At 32.5% G+C, this 14,874-nt stretch overlaps 1 protein-coding gene across 1 annotated transcript in view; it reads right to left on the reverse strand.

Annotated features, from left to right (window-relative positions):
- Positions 1–628: 628 nt before the first annotated feature.
- The window catches only part of LOC145254757 (uncharacterized), an 89,470-nt gene continuing 75,224 nt past the window's right edge, over positions 629–14,874 (reverse strand). Inside the window, exons 14-15 of the mRNA XM_080113507.1 lie at positions 12,848–12,943; positions 629–1,515 (exon numbers count right to left, since the gene is read on the reverse strand). Of these exons, the coding sequence (XP_079969633.1) occupies positions 1,340–1,515; positions 12,848–12,943 (272 nt within the window). The 3' untranslated portion in view covers positions 629–1,339. The remainder of the gene's footprint in view (positions 1,516–12,847; positions 12,944–14,874) is intronic.

The following is a 14,874-nucleotide window of genomic DNA, read 5'->3' on the forward strand; positions in this document are numbered from 1 at the left end:
ATGTCCTTTGTCTCTTCCCTACAACATCTTTCTCACAGAAGAGATGTTGCGAGTCTGCCTCTGCTTTATCGTTATTTTCAAGGCAAGTGCTCGCCTGAGCTCCAATCTATGGTCCCCCTCGCCAAAGTTTCACAAGAAACACTCGTCTAGCTGAAAACACTCTCAATAATTTCCCCCATTCTTTATCTATGCCTTAATCTAAAACGTAGATTCCATGAACAAAGTTTCTTTCTTAGAACTGCACGCTTGTGAAGCTGTCTTCTGTTTGCCTGCTTTCCAGCTGACTACAATATGGTTGTCTTCAAGTCCAACATAAACAAGTTCTTTATGAACCGTTCCTTTTAAGTTAATAAATTTACCGAATTTCCATTACTAACGATTACTATATTGTCTAATTGACTACTGTACACTCTTTAACCCTTATCATCGAGTGGCCTCTAGGCCTTGATAAGTGGTGATGTCTATGTAAAAAGAAAAAAAGAAAAAGAATAACATCCATGATAAAAACAAAATAATACGAATGCATTTTCTAGTTAGTCAACAGTCAACACATACTTTGATTACATGTGTTTCACGCACAACAGTTCACACATGCAAAACTACTTTATAGAGAAAGCCGAAACAAGCATCTTTCGAACATTTTTATTGAGATCACCACGGACATTCTCATTGTTAATAGCAAAGAAAGAACTTTTTGAAACTAAAATTTGCCAATCAACCAACAATCACCAAATAAAAACTTGTTTAACTTATACACATTGTTTTTTGTTCTCATTTATTCAAACAGTTTCTCTACAAAGAGTCGCAATCACACTTCATCAGAAACTTGTTATTGGGGAAATTACCGATGCCTCATGCGCTCGCCGTCTCAGGTGCCATGTCATGTATGAACTCCATAATGCGTCTCGACATCTCAGGCTTTAGGAAGTTTGGTTGACTGAGGAAGACAGGGTTTGAGAGCGTAAAAGGTAATATGACTGCATGCAATCTGGGTGATGTTCTCAATCTTCTGGGCCAGTCTGCATGGAGAGTAGGCATAAGATGTTGTTCGGTATTACTTAACCCGGAGTCTGGGACATTTGCGCGATCCTAAAAAAAAAACCAAAACTGCGGAAGATGTTCAATTTCTTTGAGAGCTTCAGGCAATGTTGGTTAATCTGTGAGCATTATCAAGTCAAATTCAACTAAAAAAAAGTTACCAGATGCATCAAGATTTGATCGAAGGATCGACTAACCTGGAATGCGATTTTTTTCCCCCCTCATTTCAGGATTATTGTAAAAAAAAAAAAAAAAAAAAAATGGTATTAAATGTTCCATTTGATAACTTTGATACCAACATTCATACATACAAATCTGGTGTTGGCAAACCAGAAATATCACACATATTGATATATACAAGGAATACATTATCGGCGAGGAAATCACCCTGCATCCCATCCTTTATGATATCCTGAGCCATTGCCTCAAGTTGGGCAGAGGCAAATTCTTCGCACATAGGCGAACTCGGAAGAAATTCTGGAAAAGAAATTAAAAAATAAACATATGATATAAACAATCCAAAAAACACGTTCCATGTAGAAAAAATTGGGAATGGTTGTGTAAAAATAATGTTGAAGTCGGGAATTTCCATGTAAGGTTAGAATTAAGAGAACAGAAACTTCCATTAGGAGTTAAAAGAGTAGAACTAGAATTTCAAAGTCATGTATAGTGATGAAGCTCATAACGATGAAGAGAGAAAAGACTTCTTTTATGGGTGAGCGGATTGAATTCGGTTGCTCTTTTTACAAGCTTTGAACAGCTCAGCAAAACTTGTCCATAATAAGTTTATGATAATACAGATTATTTAAAATATACAGAAATAAAAAAAATATATTATGATACACTGCCTCATTTTATAAAAAAATGTAAATTTCCAAATTAAATGATTGGAATGTAGCTTCCCCACCCCTAACCTTTTTGGTTGTAGTATTAGTAATCTTAAGTGAGAGGAGTTTAAAATCTATTCTTAAAAAAAGGTTTCTTTTTAAAGATTTTCAAGTAGTCTTAAATTTGGGATCAGAAGTGTATATACAAAAATTTTGGATCAGAAGTGTATATACAAAAATTTTGGATCAGAAGTATATATACAAAAATTTTGGATCAGAAGTGTATATACAAAAATTTTGGATCAGAAGTGTATATACAAAAATTTTGGATCAGAAATGTATATACAAAAATTTTGGATCAGAAATGTATATACAAAAATTTTGGATCAGAAGCATATATACAAAAAGGTAAAGCTAGAGCCCCATACTAATTCACACTGTTTCCGCCTAAAAATAAAATTTTACTTTTTTATTTTTTTTAAGTGATTACATGTAAACGGTCTGGAAAAGTTGGCCACCAGGTAGTAAAGATCACCCATTTCTGAACCAGAAATTTTAAGGACATATAATGAAATATTTTTTTAAAGAGAGATAAATACAACCATTAATTTCAGATTGATGTTATGAAAAGAGCGGGGGGGGGGGGCAACAGAGAGGTGAGGTTAAGTTGATTTTGCAATTTGAGAGCCCACAAAATGATAGACTATGTGATTTGAGGCTGGATCGGCAGTAATTCTAGCAGAGTGTCTGGGGGTGGATAGGTGGTGAATAGGCATTGCCACTATTTATTCATAGTATGTGTCTATAAAGGAAAATTTTTTATTTATAACAGGTTTTAATATACTCTCCACTCCCAGCTATACACAAGCCAAATATGAAGAAAACAGCCAAGATTTTAAAAAGAAAAAGAATGACTATATACATAATATGTTCGTATCCTTAAAAATATTATCTAATCCAAAAGTGGTGATAATTTTATGTTGTATGTATGGAAGTTGGTAAATAATATAGATTTTAAGTTGTTTTTGACAAAAAAAAAAAAAAAAATATTGGTGCAAGTCCAGAATTCGACTAAACAAAAATCCAGAAAAATCTTTAACATGTACCCATCGCAGAACAAAATTTTCATATTCCAAAAATTATGTAAATTGATCAAGTAGTTATTTTTTAACTAAGAAAATCAATTTTTATGACAAAAAGAGATGTGTTTTGATTCGACATGTTTAATAAATAAGGGAGAAACAATTTGAACTATGGAGATGAAAATCATAGCCACAATTTATTATTAACAATCATACAAAAAAAAATTATTTTCTATATTTTCTTGATCAATTTACATAACTTTTGGAATATGACATTATCATTCTGTACATCATAAAGATTTTTTTCTCTGTTGTTTTTGTTAAATTAGGTTGAATTCTGAATAAGAACTAAAAATCCAAGTTGAAAACTTGAATTACATTTTTATTACAAATTGGGTTTCCGTTAGTTTTTACATAAGTTCAAAGCAGAATTTTTTTAATCTATTTATTATTAAAAGAAACTTAACAGCTTAATCTATTGAAATGAATCTTATATGAAAAAAGTTGTGCATCAATGTAACTTTTGTACATTCTTTCAAATGTTTAGGCAAGTTTTGCTAATTTATTTTCATTTACCACAAAATGACATTACATTTGTAAAGACGTTTCATGTGGATTTTTAGTTTTACTCTGTGAAAATTTGTTCCTATCCCAATAACACACAAGGCAGCATATTTTCTAATTTTCAACAATCGTTGAACAATATCTAATTGAGTTATTAAAATAAATTTGATATCATTGCAAAGATCTATGTGGCTAAAGTAAAAGCTTTTAAATAAAATGAAAATTAAATTTGGTTATTTTAAGGTTAAATTTGGTTATTTTAGGTTAAATTTAGTTATTTTTAGGTTAAATTTGGTTATTTTTAGGTTAAATTCGGTTATTTTTAGGTTAAATTTAGTTATTTTTAGGTAGATTATAAAAAAAAAAAAAAATTGTAGTTAAATAATAATTCCACAATGAAACAATATGGCTGATTTAATTTCTAAAATCTCTGAAAATCATACACTTGTCAATAGAGCTTCATTCTTGCTTCGCAACTACACCACAAAGTGACCTGTAATATAGAATGCGTTTTTGTAATATTCTTAGATTAACAACTGTTGCATTCTGACTGAAATGCACATTGCATGACAGCTGTTTGCATCGGCACAAAACCATAAAGCAACAAAAAAGTAAAAAAATCACGGCGGAAAGGAATGGAAGGAATAGTTTTTTTTGGCAATTTAGAATCTTAACTCATTGTTCTAATAAATATTTTTCATTTAAAGTATAATTTTCTAATTCAAATGATTTATTTTTATGTAAATTGTAAAAAATAGAAAAAAAGTGGGCGTATATAATGCCACAATGTAGTTTTGTTTACTAAATGATGAGTTTAATGAACCAAATGAAAAATTATTTTTTTAAAGACATTAAGCGGAAAACATCTTTAATTTTTGGTTTTTGTTTAATATTTATCAATTTTTACAACAAAAAAATATGTATTTTTCATTTATTTATCTTTTTAACACATCTTCAAATGCTTTGATATCAGTCAGAATATTATTTTATGTATTTTCAAATATACATTTTAGATTTAAAAGCATCTTTCTAACCTCAAATATGAGTTAGAATATTATGCTATTTATTTTTTCAAATATACTTAATTTAATTTCTTTACAAAATCTATGAAAATCGAACATTTGTCAATAAGCTTCTAATCGTGCTGCTCAGCTTTTCTATAGCTCAATCCAAAAAAAAAAAATTTTTAAAAGTATTTTCAGTCAAAACGAAAAAAGGGAAAAGAGTCAAAGTTTGTCCATCACACGTGTCGAAGCAATGGATTCAAATGCACAGCTGAGAGCACTAGAAAGTGAAGTTTGCCATGAAATTCCGCCGTCGTCGCAGAAAAGAAGAAAAAAAATTCACATCTACTGAGAACTTTTATAGTTAAGTCGGATATGGATGACTAATTCTTGACTTTCCTCTTCACAACCATTCCTGGCTTTTACTTACACATGATGCCAACCATTTCCACAGATTGCCCTTACACCCCCTCCACTGCCCCCACCCATCATGCAATTACCAAGAAGTCCCGGCTTTTTACACAAAATTTATGGTCAAGAATTTAGGTTAAGATGGGGAAATAAAAACCGGAATTCGTCCCAAACAATATCCACATCATTCAAGACTTCCAATCATCCAACCAAATACGAAACACAAGATGAAATATTATTCCAGAAATGAACGAGCCAATAGGGGCACCTTTAACGGCTTATTAGTTTGCCTGTTTATCTTGAAGATTAAACATACATATATTTATATTCTATGTCTTTTTATTCTGCATAGAACTCATTCTTTTATCAACAGTTTACCATTTATTTCGATAAGGAAATACGAAAACAAATTCTTAAAAATATGTTTTGAACGTTTCCTTTCCGTAAGCACTCCACCCGGAACAACACCGAATAAATGCAGTTGGTATTTATATATAGTTTACCATTAATTATTAGCAAGTCTTACAAGATTTTAAAGAATTTATTTATTTACATACTTCAGAGAGCTTCACCACATGCTTGAGAATAGAATAATGATAAAGTTAAAACAATAATATAAGGTTCAGTTATTTGTAATTCAAGCTAGTTCAAATAAGTCTTAAGCAACTATCTGAGATGGAGTGCGTGTGTGTGTGTGTGTGTGTGTGTGTGTATATATATATATATATATATATATGCATGGCATAATCACATTGACACACTGGTTCCCATTAAATCACTGAATTTAAGCAACATTGAACCTAGTCAGTACTAAATGAGTGACCATTTCAGACTTTCAGGTGCTGTATGTGCTCTCCGCTTATCTCTGCATTGTTTCCAGTTGTCCTGGGCTTCTCCTTGTCATGTGACTGAAACAGTGCCGATTCAGGAGAGGTGTGGTTGCAATTGCGCAACCCTTGCTTCACAATTACATGCAACAGAGGCATCAATATATATATATATATATATATATATTAAGTAATGTGATTTATAATTTAAAAGTTTTAAAATTTTTTAAATTTAACAATCAAAATTTAATTAAATTAAAAATCAGTTTCATAAGAAGGAACAACAACAAAGTCAATTATCTGTATTATATATATATATATATATATATATATATAAAATGTAATTGTCTGGTTGAGATGCTTGAAAATACCATAAGGTTGAAATAAATTATTGCATCGACAATTATGTAATTTCCGTGTTATATTATTCAGAGGCATCAATATATATATATATATATATATATATATATATATATATATATATATATATATATATATATATATATATAAAATGTAATTGTCTGGTTGAGATGCTTGAAAATACCATAAGGTTGAAATAAATTATTGCATCGACAATTATGTAATTTCCGTGTTATATTTTTATGTTATTGCTCTGTTTACCACATTGAGCTCTCATACCCGGATTTCCTCCGGAATTATTCCATTATAACACTATATATATATATATATAGTTTTTTTTTGTTGTTGATTTTTTAAACGATATTGAGGTTAGTGTCTTCACCTTTAAGATCGGATGTATTTTTTAGAAATTGCCCATTTTTTTATTTTGGACGTAAACAAATAATATTTTTATTTATTTATTTATTTTTAAAACAGTAATCTACGTACATGCAGGTTTTGGGGCCCTACCCCTCTTCATATATATATATATATATATATATATATATATATATATATATATATTAGTGATGGGACGATTCCAATTTTTTCCCCTGATTCCGATACAATTATTGATTCCGTACTAAATTCCTGATTCCGATTCTTTATAAATCTCTAAATATTTAACTGTAACATTGTTATTTTCCCCGATTTTCGTAAAAACACATGTAAAATATGCAGATATTTTCTTAAAACGTCAAAATATACTTGTGGAGGATGATCTATCGATTTTAGTTTTATTGGTAATTTAAAATCAATAAATATTTATTATTTTATCATCATTACCAGCGATGGAAGATTTTACTTTAAACAAAATCAAATTTAAACAAAAGCCAAATTTTATCAGTTTGTCGTTAGTATACAACATGCTACTGGGAAGTTTTCATAAACAGTCGAAAATAGTCAACGACTGATAGGTAAAATGAAAATGATGTTAGAACAAAATATTAACCCCCCCCCCCCCGTTACGAACAAATTTAAAAATAATAATGTTACTATTTAAAAAAACATTTTTAACATGGAGAGGGCGTTGGGCTTTGTTAACTATTATGTGCCTTCCTTCTATAAATGTTTAAATTTTATTTTAATTATATAAATTTGGTGGGTTATTAAATTGATTTGTAAAAAATCTGTAAAGAAACCAAAACGAGATGCAAATAATAACTAATGGAACCTGTGGAAATTCCACAGACGACGCATTCCTATGTAACATATTGATGTTGGTGTTCATGGCGTTCTGATATTATTGTAACTCTTGTTAAAACTGCAAAAGTATTTATCTAAGCGAGCAAGGACGCCTGGCATAGCCAGCTTGTTAAGTACACTTAAATATATTTTTTTCTTTTTTTATTCAATTTTCACCCCAAACAAGGCACAGTGCCACTCTGAAGTACAGGGCTATTATTGGGGACATAAATTGCAGGAGTAATATGAAGGGAGATGAGTAGCAAGATGTCTGTTCACATTACACTTGAACTTCTGCATGTCAGTACAGTTGGGGAAGCAGAATTCTGGAAGGGAGTTCCAAAGTCTAGCAGTTCTGGGGAAGAAACTATTGGAGTAGAAGGCTTTCTTACATCTAGAGATCTCTGTTTAGGGGTGGGATTTAGCTGCTTGTCAGGTTTGTCAAGGGTATTTACGTCGAGGGGGTACAAGTGCTTGTAGTTCGTCAGAGCATTCACCATTAAATTACTTATAGAACAGGCAGAGGGATGCAACATTTCGTTAACGTGACAGGGGCTGAAGCCTAGTTGACAGTTCAGGACCTATCAGGTTGGCGACTCTTTTGAACCACTGTCCAGGAGTTGGAGGCAAGTAGCAAATGCACCAGTCCAAATGTGACAACAGCACTCCATACATGGGCGAATGGTGGCCTTATAAAGGTACAGGATACTTTCAGGTGTGAGTAGCTTTCTAGCACGGTAGAGGGAGCCCACCTTTTTCGCAGCAGCCCTGGCAATGCTCTCTATATATCTATTCCAGTTCATGTTCCCTGTGAACGTTAGGCCAAGGAGTTTGAAGAAAGTACTTTCAGGTAATGTGTTTTTGGCCATTGCTATTGGTGGTAGAAAAGGTTTCTTGTAGTTATTGAAGGAAAAAAAAGCTTAGTCTTGGCAGCATTTAATGTGACCATCTATTTTTGTCCCCATTCCACTACAGATTGGAGGTCATCCTCTAGTGTTTCTGCCATTTCCTTAGATATGTGTTCATTTGTTTTCTCCTCATGCCTGTTATAGAGCATGGGTCGTCAGCAAACATACCCATCTCAAAGACAATTTTATCAGAGAGGTCATTTATGAATGCTAGGAATAATAAAGGTCCCAGGATAGATCCCTTAGGTACTCCCGCATTTATATCATATTGTTTAGATGTATGACCGTGGAGGACAACCTGGATTTTTCTCTTAAGAAGGATTTGATTACGTTATGTATTCTTCCAGTGATACCATATGATCTGATTTTCCTGAGAAGACCATTATGCTATACCCTGTCAAAAGCTTTAGAGATTTCTAGCGCTACCTCTCTACCCTCACCTGCTTTGTCTAGTGAATGGTATATACATTCAAAGATTACAGTTAGGATATCTGCTGTGGAATGGGCTTGCCTAAATCCATATTGTTGGTCGGTCAAAAGTTTAGCAGCTGTAAGGCGATGGACTAGAGCTTGATTAATAATGGTCTCAAATATTTGGGCAATTAGCTGAAGGAGGCTAATGGGGTGATAATTTAATGGGTCAGTTCTTTTGCCAGAATTCTTGAAAACTGGTACTATAGAAGAAGTTTACCAGCAGTCAGGAAAGCAAGATTCATTAAGGCATTTGTTGCAAAGTTTGGAGAGAACTGGAGCAACCTCAGCGAAGCATTTTTTTAACAGCACCGCTGAGATGAGATTGGGCCCACATGCTTTTGAGGTGTCTAGGTTTTTATGATACCATGTACCAGAGGAGGGGTGATTTTCAGGTCATCTAGTGTGGTGTCAGTCCGCAAAGGAAAGTCAGGAAGGGAGTGATTTACCGGGTCCAATGTGGAGTTTGAGGTAAACCGACTGGCAAGCAGGTTAGCCTTCTCGGATGCCGTGCAAACAACCTCCTGACTATTTGATAGTGGGGGAATCATTGTCTGCCTATTATTTATTACACTGTTGTAGATTTTCCAAAAATCGTGGGTTCCTAATTTCTGTGCTTCGACGTGTTTTCTGGTGGTTTCAGTATATTCTGTCTTAGCTGTTGCTATTTCTCTCTTACAATTAGATTTAGTACATATTATTATAGAGTTAATGTTCTAGCGATTTTTATATATTATAAAGTTGCAATTTCAAAAATAAAAAAATATACCCATATGACTTTGGTTCCTTCAGCTATAATCGAAACCGAAACCAAACTTTTTGAAGAATCTTGATAAAATTATTTATTATAAGAAATGGGAATCCATAATTATACAATTCGGATGTAATCGTGACACACAAAAATAAACAACACACACACTATCGTATTAATACATAGTATTGTTAAAAGTCATAAAAACCATGCTTCTTTCCTACTACTAACCCTAAGTACGGGTGGCAATACGAAAAATATAGCAATTACATGTGATTTTATGATTTTGCCGATCAGCGTTAGAATTAGTGGTAAAAATTATTTAATTGCTTAAAAGTTATAATGTACCGAAATGGGATCAGTTTACATTATATTTATATGCACAACTGAACCCTCATTCTAAATTCTAAAATAACCTTTCAATGTGTTCACACATAATTTTCTAAAAAGTAGAATCTCATGTTTTAGGTATTTTAAATGTAAATGAAAGTTTTTCAATGTTTTCTCTTTATCTATTCTATCCAAAGTTTTGATAAACTTGAGATTTTCATCTATATTTTCACTTGTGCCAAAACCAAACAAAATATAAAGAAACAAGAAATATTTCAAAGGATGTGATGATCATACAAAACCAGCACCAGAAAAAAAATTCCAAGCATGTTAAATCTTTGATATTAAAATCAGAAGTCTTTAATAGACGCCATATGGTCATTTATCAAATAGGTGTGAAAAGCTTTTTAAAATCTGTGATATTGAATAGGCAAGTGAACTCTAGAATATTTACTTTGCTTACAATAAAAACTAATAAAAACAAATTAAATTAGGTTTGGAGAGTCTGAGAATTTCCTTGTGTCATAAAACTTTATTTTAGAAGAAGCCAATGAAAAACATCTCAATGTACAGCTGGCACCAGTCGTTCTGAACATATATATATATATATATATACACACACACACACATTCCACTTGCTACTGGTATTTAACAATGTAGAGAGGTGTGGTTGGAGATTGTGCTACTCTTGTTACAAAAATTTCATGCTTAGGCATCCCTATGGTGGGTATCCATAGTTTGTCAAGACTGAAGGAGCCTTTTTACATATTTGGGTCATCACTTATCAAAGCAAAGAACTACTTGAGGATAAGGATTAATGAGACAAATGATTTCCACTCAAAAGATGAGGAACACTATCAAAACACTAACAGTGATCAATCGTAATAAATTCTGATTACTTATGAGGTGGTTTATGACAAGTATTTGTTTACATTGCAGTTGAAAATAAACAGGAAGCAATATTGTGATACTAAATTTCAGCTATGTAAAGAAAAAAAGTCATAGAAAGAAAATTTCATTGAATAAATATCAATATATAATGGTTGGTTGTTTTTTGTTTTACGGCATATCAACCCTTTTCAGATTATTTAATGCAGAATTCAGTGATTTTGAAGAAAAAGTTTTTAATAGAATATATTTGTTTTTCAAGTCATTTTCTATTTAACCCAGAGTTGGGACCCTAACATGTACTACCACTCCGGGTCAGAGTGGACCTGGGAGCAATGGTAATTAAAGGGTAGCTCTACACTCCCCAAAGCCCGCAAGCTGGGGCCTCACCATCAGATATAGTTTAAGGTCATATCCAGGACCATCAATATATAAAGAGACGGAATAATGATATAAGGGTTAATAATGATATGCCACTCCTGACAGATGAAAGACTTGTCCCGAAACCATGATAAGTGGCACAATTGTTGCCAATCTATTTCATAGATCATAATTAAAATACATTAAGTTTTTTTTTTTTTGAATTTTATTATATTAAAATATATTTATTAGTCTTCTGTGAGTTTATCATATTTTTATCTCAAGTAATGTCTGCCTCACAATTATACAAAACTAAAGAAAAAATGTAAGCTGTTGGATAACTCGTTGAGTTCAAGTTAAATTCTTTGAATCTGGAAAAAGCGACTTGGTAAAACCAGTTAAATATTAAAAGCAAAAGACAAAATCCCAGATTTTTTTCCGATATGTATTTCCTGCCCAACTATAAATTAAATCGTATTGCTACTTATGGTGTTATTTCCTTTTGTTTATAATGAACTATTCCAGTCTTTTTACCATCTCCTTTCTTTATTATCCTTAACTGCTAACACACATACATTGTGAAAAAAAATAAGACGAGAACAGTAGTTCAAATAATTCAAACGACACAAATTATTAATCACCATCTAAAAAATTATTAATCGCCATCTAAAAAATTCAGAAACTTTTTTCTTCTTCAACTATGGTTTAATAATATTAGTGCCTGTGGTGTTATTCCCTTTTATGATGGATCATTCCATTCTTTTTCTTTTTTTTCTTTATTATCTTCAACTGTTAATGAACAGAAAGAGAGAGGAAGCGGGGGGGGGGGCAAGAAAGAGAGAGGAAGGGAGGAGCAGGAAAGAGAGAGGAAGGGAGGAGCAGGAAAGAGAGAGGAAGGGAGGAGCAAGAAAGAGAGAGGGAGTAGGAAAGAGAGAGGAAGAGGGGCAGGAAAGAGAGAGGAAGAGGGGGCAGGAAAGAAAGGACAGGGGTGGGGATAGAAAAGAGAGAAGAAGGAGGGGAGCAGGAAAGAGAGAGTTATAGAAGCAAGAGTGATAGAAACCATATAAAATAAGAGCGGAAGATTAAACGGGATACAGTGAGAGAGAGGAACCAATTAAATCTAATAAAAATAAATTTTTTCAAACATAACTAAATCTACAAAACTGAGGAATATTTTAGCATGCATTTTGTGTAATTGAAATGTAACGGAAAAAAGCCTTAAGAAAATTAATTTTAAGACAACTTTAATACATTCATATTTCAAAAATTCAGAAACGTAACTTTAATATAATCCAAATATTTAACCACGGTTATTGTTCAGTTATTCATGGGCACTTAATGTGATGCTGATTTAAACTTGCACTTATTTAAGAAAACAAAAAATAAAGAAATCTTTAGTGTACCTACTTGTCAAGGCATGAAGATATATTTAAAAAAATCACAAAAATTGATCAAGCAGTTTTTATTCAAGAAAATCAAATTTTACGATTTTTAGTAGTCATTGATGAGCGGTTGCTTCTGGAGAGGTTGTTAAAGGGGAGGTAACCAGTGATGAATTTTGAATTCCATCAAATATGACGACTAGTTTTCCTCGTGCATCAAACACAGCATAAAGCTTGATTTTCTTAAATAGAACAAAATACTTGATCAAATTATGATTTTTGGAATATGCCATCTTCGTTCTGTGATGGATATGTACATCATAAAAACTTGCCTGCATTTTCTTAAAATTTTCATTAGAAGTGCAAATCTCAATTATGCACCGTTAATGTTAATAAATGGGTTTAAAGATGACGACTTACCTCCCTTTTCGCTTCGCTCTGAATAATTCTGCAGAAAAAATTGCAGCCATGGAATATCTGTGTTAACTTCCAATAAACTGCAATCTTCATTTAATTCTGAGAAAAAAAATATTATTGAGAAAGTGGATGTGGCTTATAAATAATGAGGTGGGGTAGGACGAAGAAAGGAGTTCACATTTTCAAAATAACTGAGGAAGAAGGGTATGGGTGGATTTGAAAGTGAAACTCTTTTGAGGCCATTTTGGAAAATATATTTGAATTCATTCTTAAAATTGTATTATTGATTCCAATCTTAAAATCAAGAATTTTATTTCTGTGGTTTTTTGATTTTATGGCTAAAATCATCATGCCCCAGTATTGTATGTATGCACACTGCAGTTGAAACTTACAATGAAAGGATCTTCTTTCTCTGAAAACAGATTTCCTATCCAATCTAGCACCATCTCGTTTGCATATGAGAAACAAGATTTCACATTACTTCATGAGATCCACTAGAACATAATCAGACATGGATGCCATTTTATGATTTTTTTTTTTTTTTTTTTGCAAAAAAAAAAAAAAAAATCTGATGCTTTTGAGGTTTAACTATTATTTTTTTTTAAAAAAACTTAAATTCTTTGAATTTTTACTTAGCTTGTGGGAGTTGAAAACTCACAGCCTAACTCAATTGTCGCCCTTTAACTCAGAAGAGTGACCTAGCTACGTCACTTCCTGTTCCCCATATTTCTTCCTTTTTTTGCGCTGGACCTTAAAGCAGTCAAGATGTAACAAACACCGCTCCAGGTGGCATGGGCCATGACTAGCCAGTCAGCCTTTCACGGCTACCGATCGCAAGTAACGAACTCTTATTCTTTCTATCTCTTCTTCATGTCTATTTATGTAAATAAATTGCACTTCTTTCGCTGATATATAACAGTATATTTTTGTCATCATTATGCAACATTTTGCCTTTTCAATTCCTCTACCATTAAATACATCCACCATCATTACACATGGGGACAGAGTTGTCTATCACACAGCAGACCATCCTGTCCCCAACAAGCTAGATCATTTTTATTGTTTCAGAATGAAATTTTTGTTCTTGTGTCAAGAGAAAATGCTTAAAATATTAATGTAAATAGATTTAAGTAAAGAGTACATGATGTGTTTTCCATATCCATAAAAAAAACAAAATTAATGTTTGAAAATCAACAATTTTACTGTATTTACCCCTGCCCCTCCACTTTTTTTAATTCTAAATTTTAATTCTTCAATTTCGAACAAGCATAAGATCCTCAAAAATTAAGTGTTGGACTAAATTATTTTTTTCTGATTCAGTCAGAGTCTAAACTTTGGAAAAGTAATAGATTTTACCTTCCAAAATGGTTTTGTTTTCCACACAAAGTTTGCTTAGTTAATAGTTTGCTTAGTAAGTATTAATAGAAATGACTGAAAATTATGGATTTTAGGCTGGAGGATTGGAATGCATGGTTGACAGGATTCAAACACCTTGTCCAAGGGCGTCCAAGATGTTTGCATCCTATGTCTGGAACCACACAGGCTTTGCAGTTAAAAAAAAAAAAAAAAAAAAAAAAAAAGACCAAGCTCTTTAAAATCAGCGACAGTGACTTTCTTCATTGCATGTCTTTGAAACATTTGGTTATATGACAGTTTCCCCACTTCCTCACAGAAGGATGCATTATTATCACTGAAATCTGCAAGATTCTTCAAGACGATAGAGAACACACAAAGCAGTGCTGCATCATATGGCCTTCCTCTACACATTTGTAGATGGTTGGGTCGGTTTTGTAATTCCATCTGGCGAAAGAAAATTTTGATTTGCCTATTCCTGCTTCTGGCGATTGAGCATCCTCAACTGAACTCGGGATGCTTCTGAACCAGGTAAGAGGGCTTCAGATAAGCGATAATGGGAGGGGCTTCCTATGTTATTAAGAAGGGGATTAAGGTCATTCTTTAACTCTTTGATTCACAGCTGCAGGTCTTTTTCCAAGATATTGTTACGAGCTGGGCATGACAATGAATTGCTA

Source organism: Euprymna scolopes, chromosome 30, assembly GCF_053919585.1.
Source record: "Euprymna scolopes isolate OS-2025 chromosome 30, ASM5391958v1, whole genome shotgun sequence".
Classification (NCBI taxonomy): Eukaryota; Metazoa; Mollusca; class Cephalopoda; order Sepiida; family Sepiolidae; genus Euprymna; species Euprymna scolopes.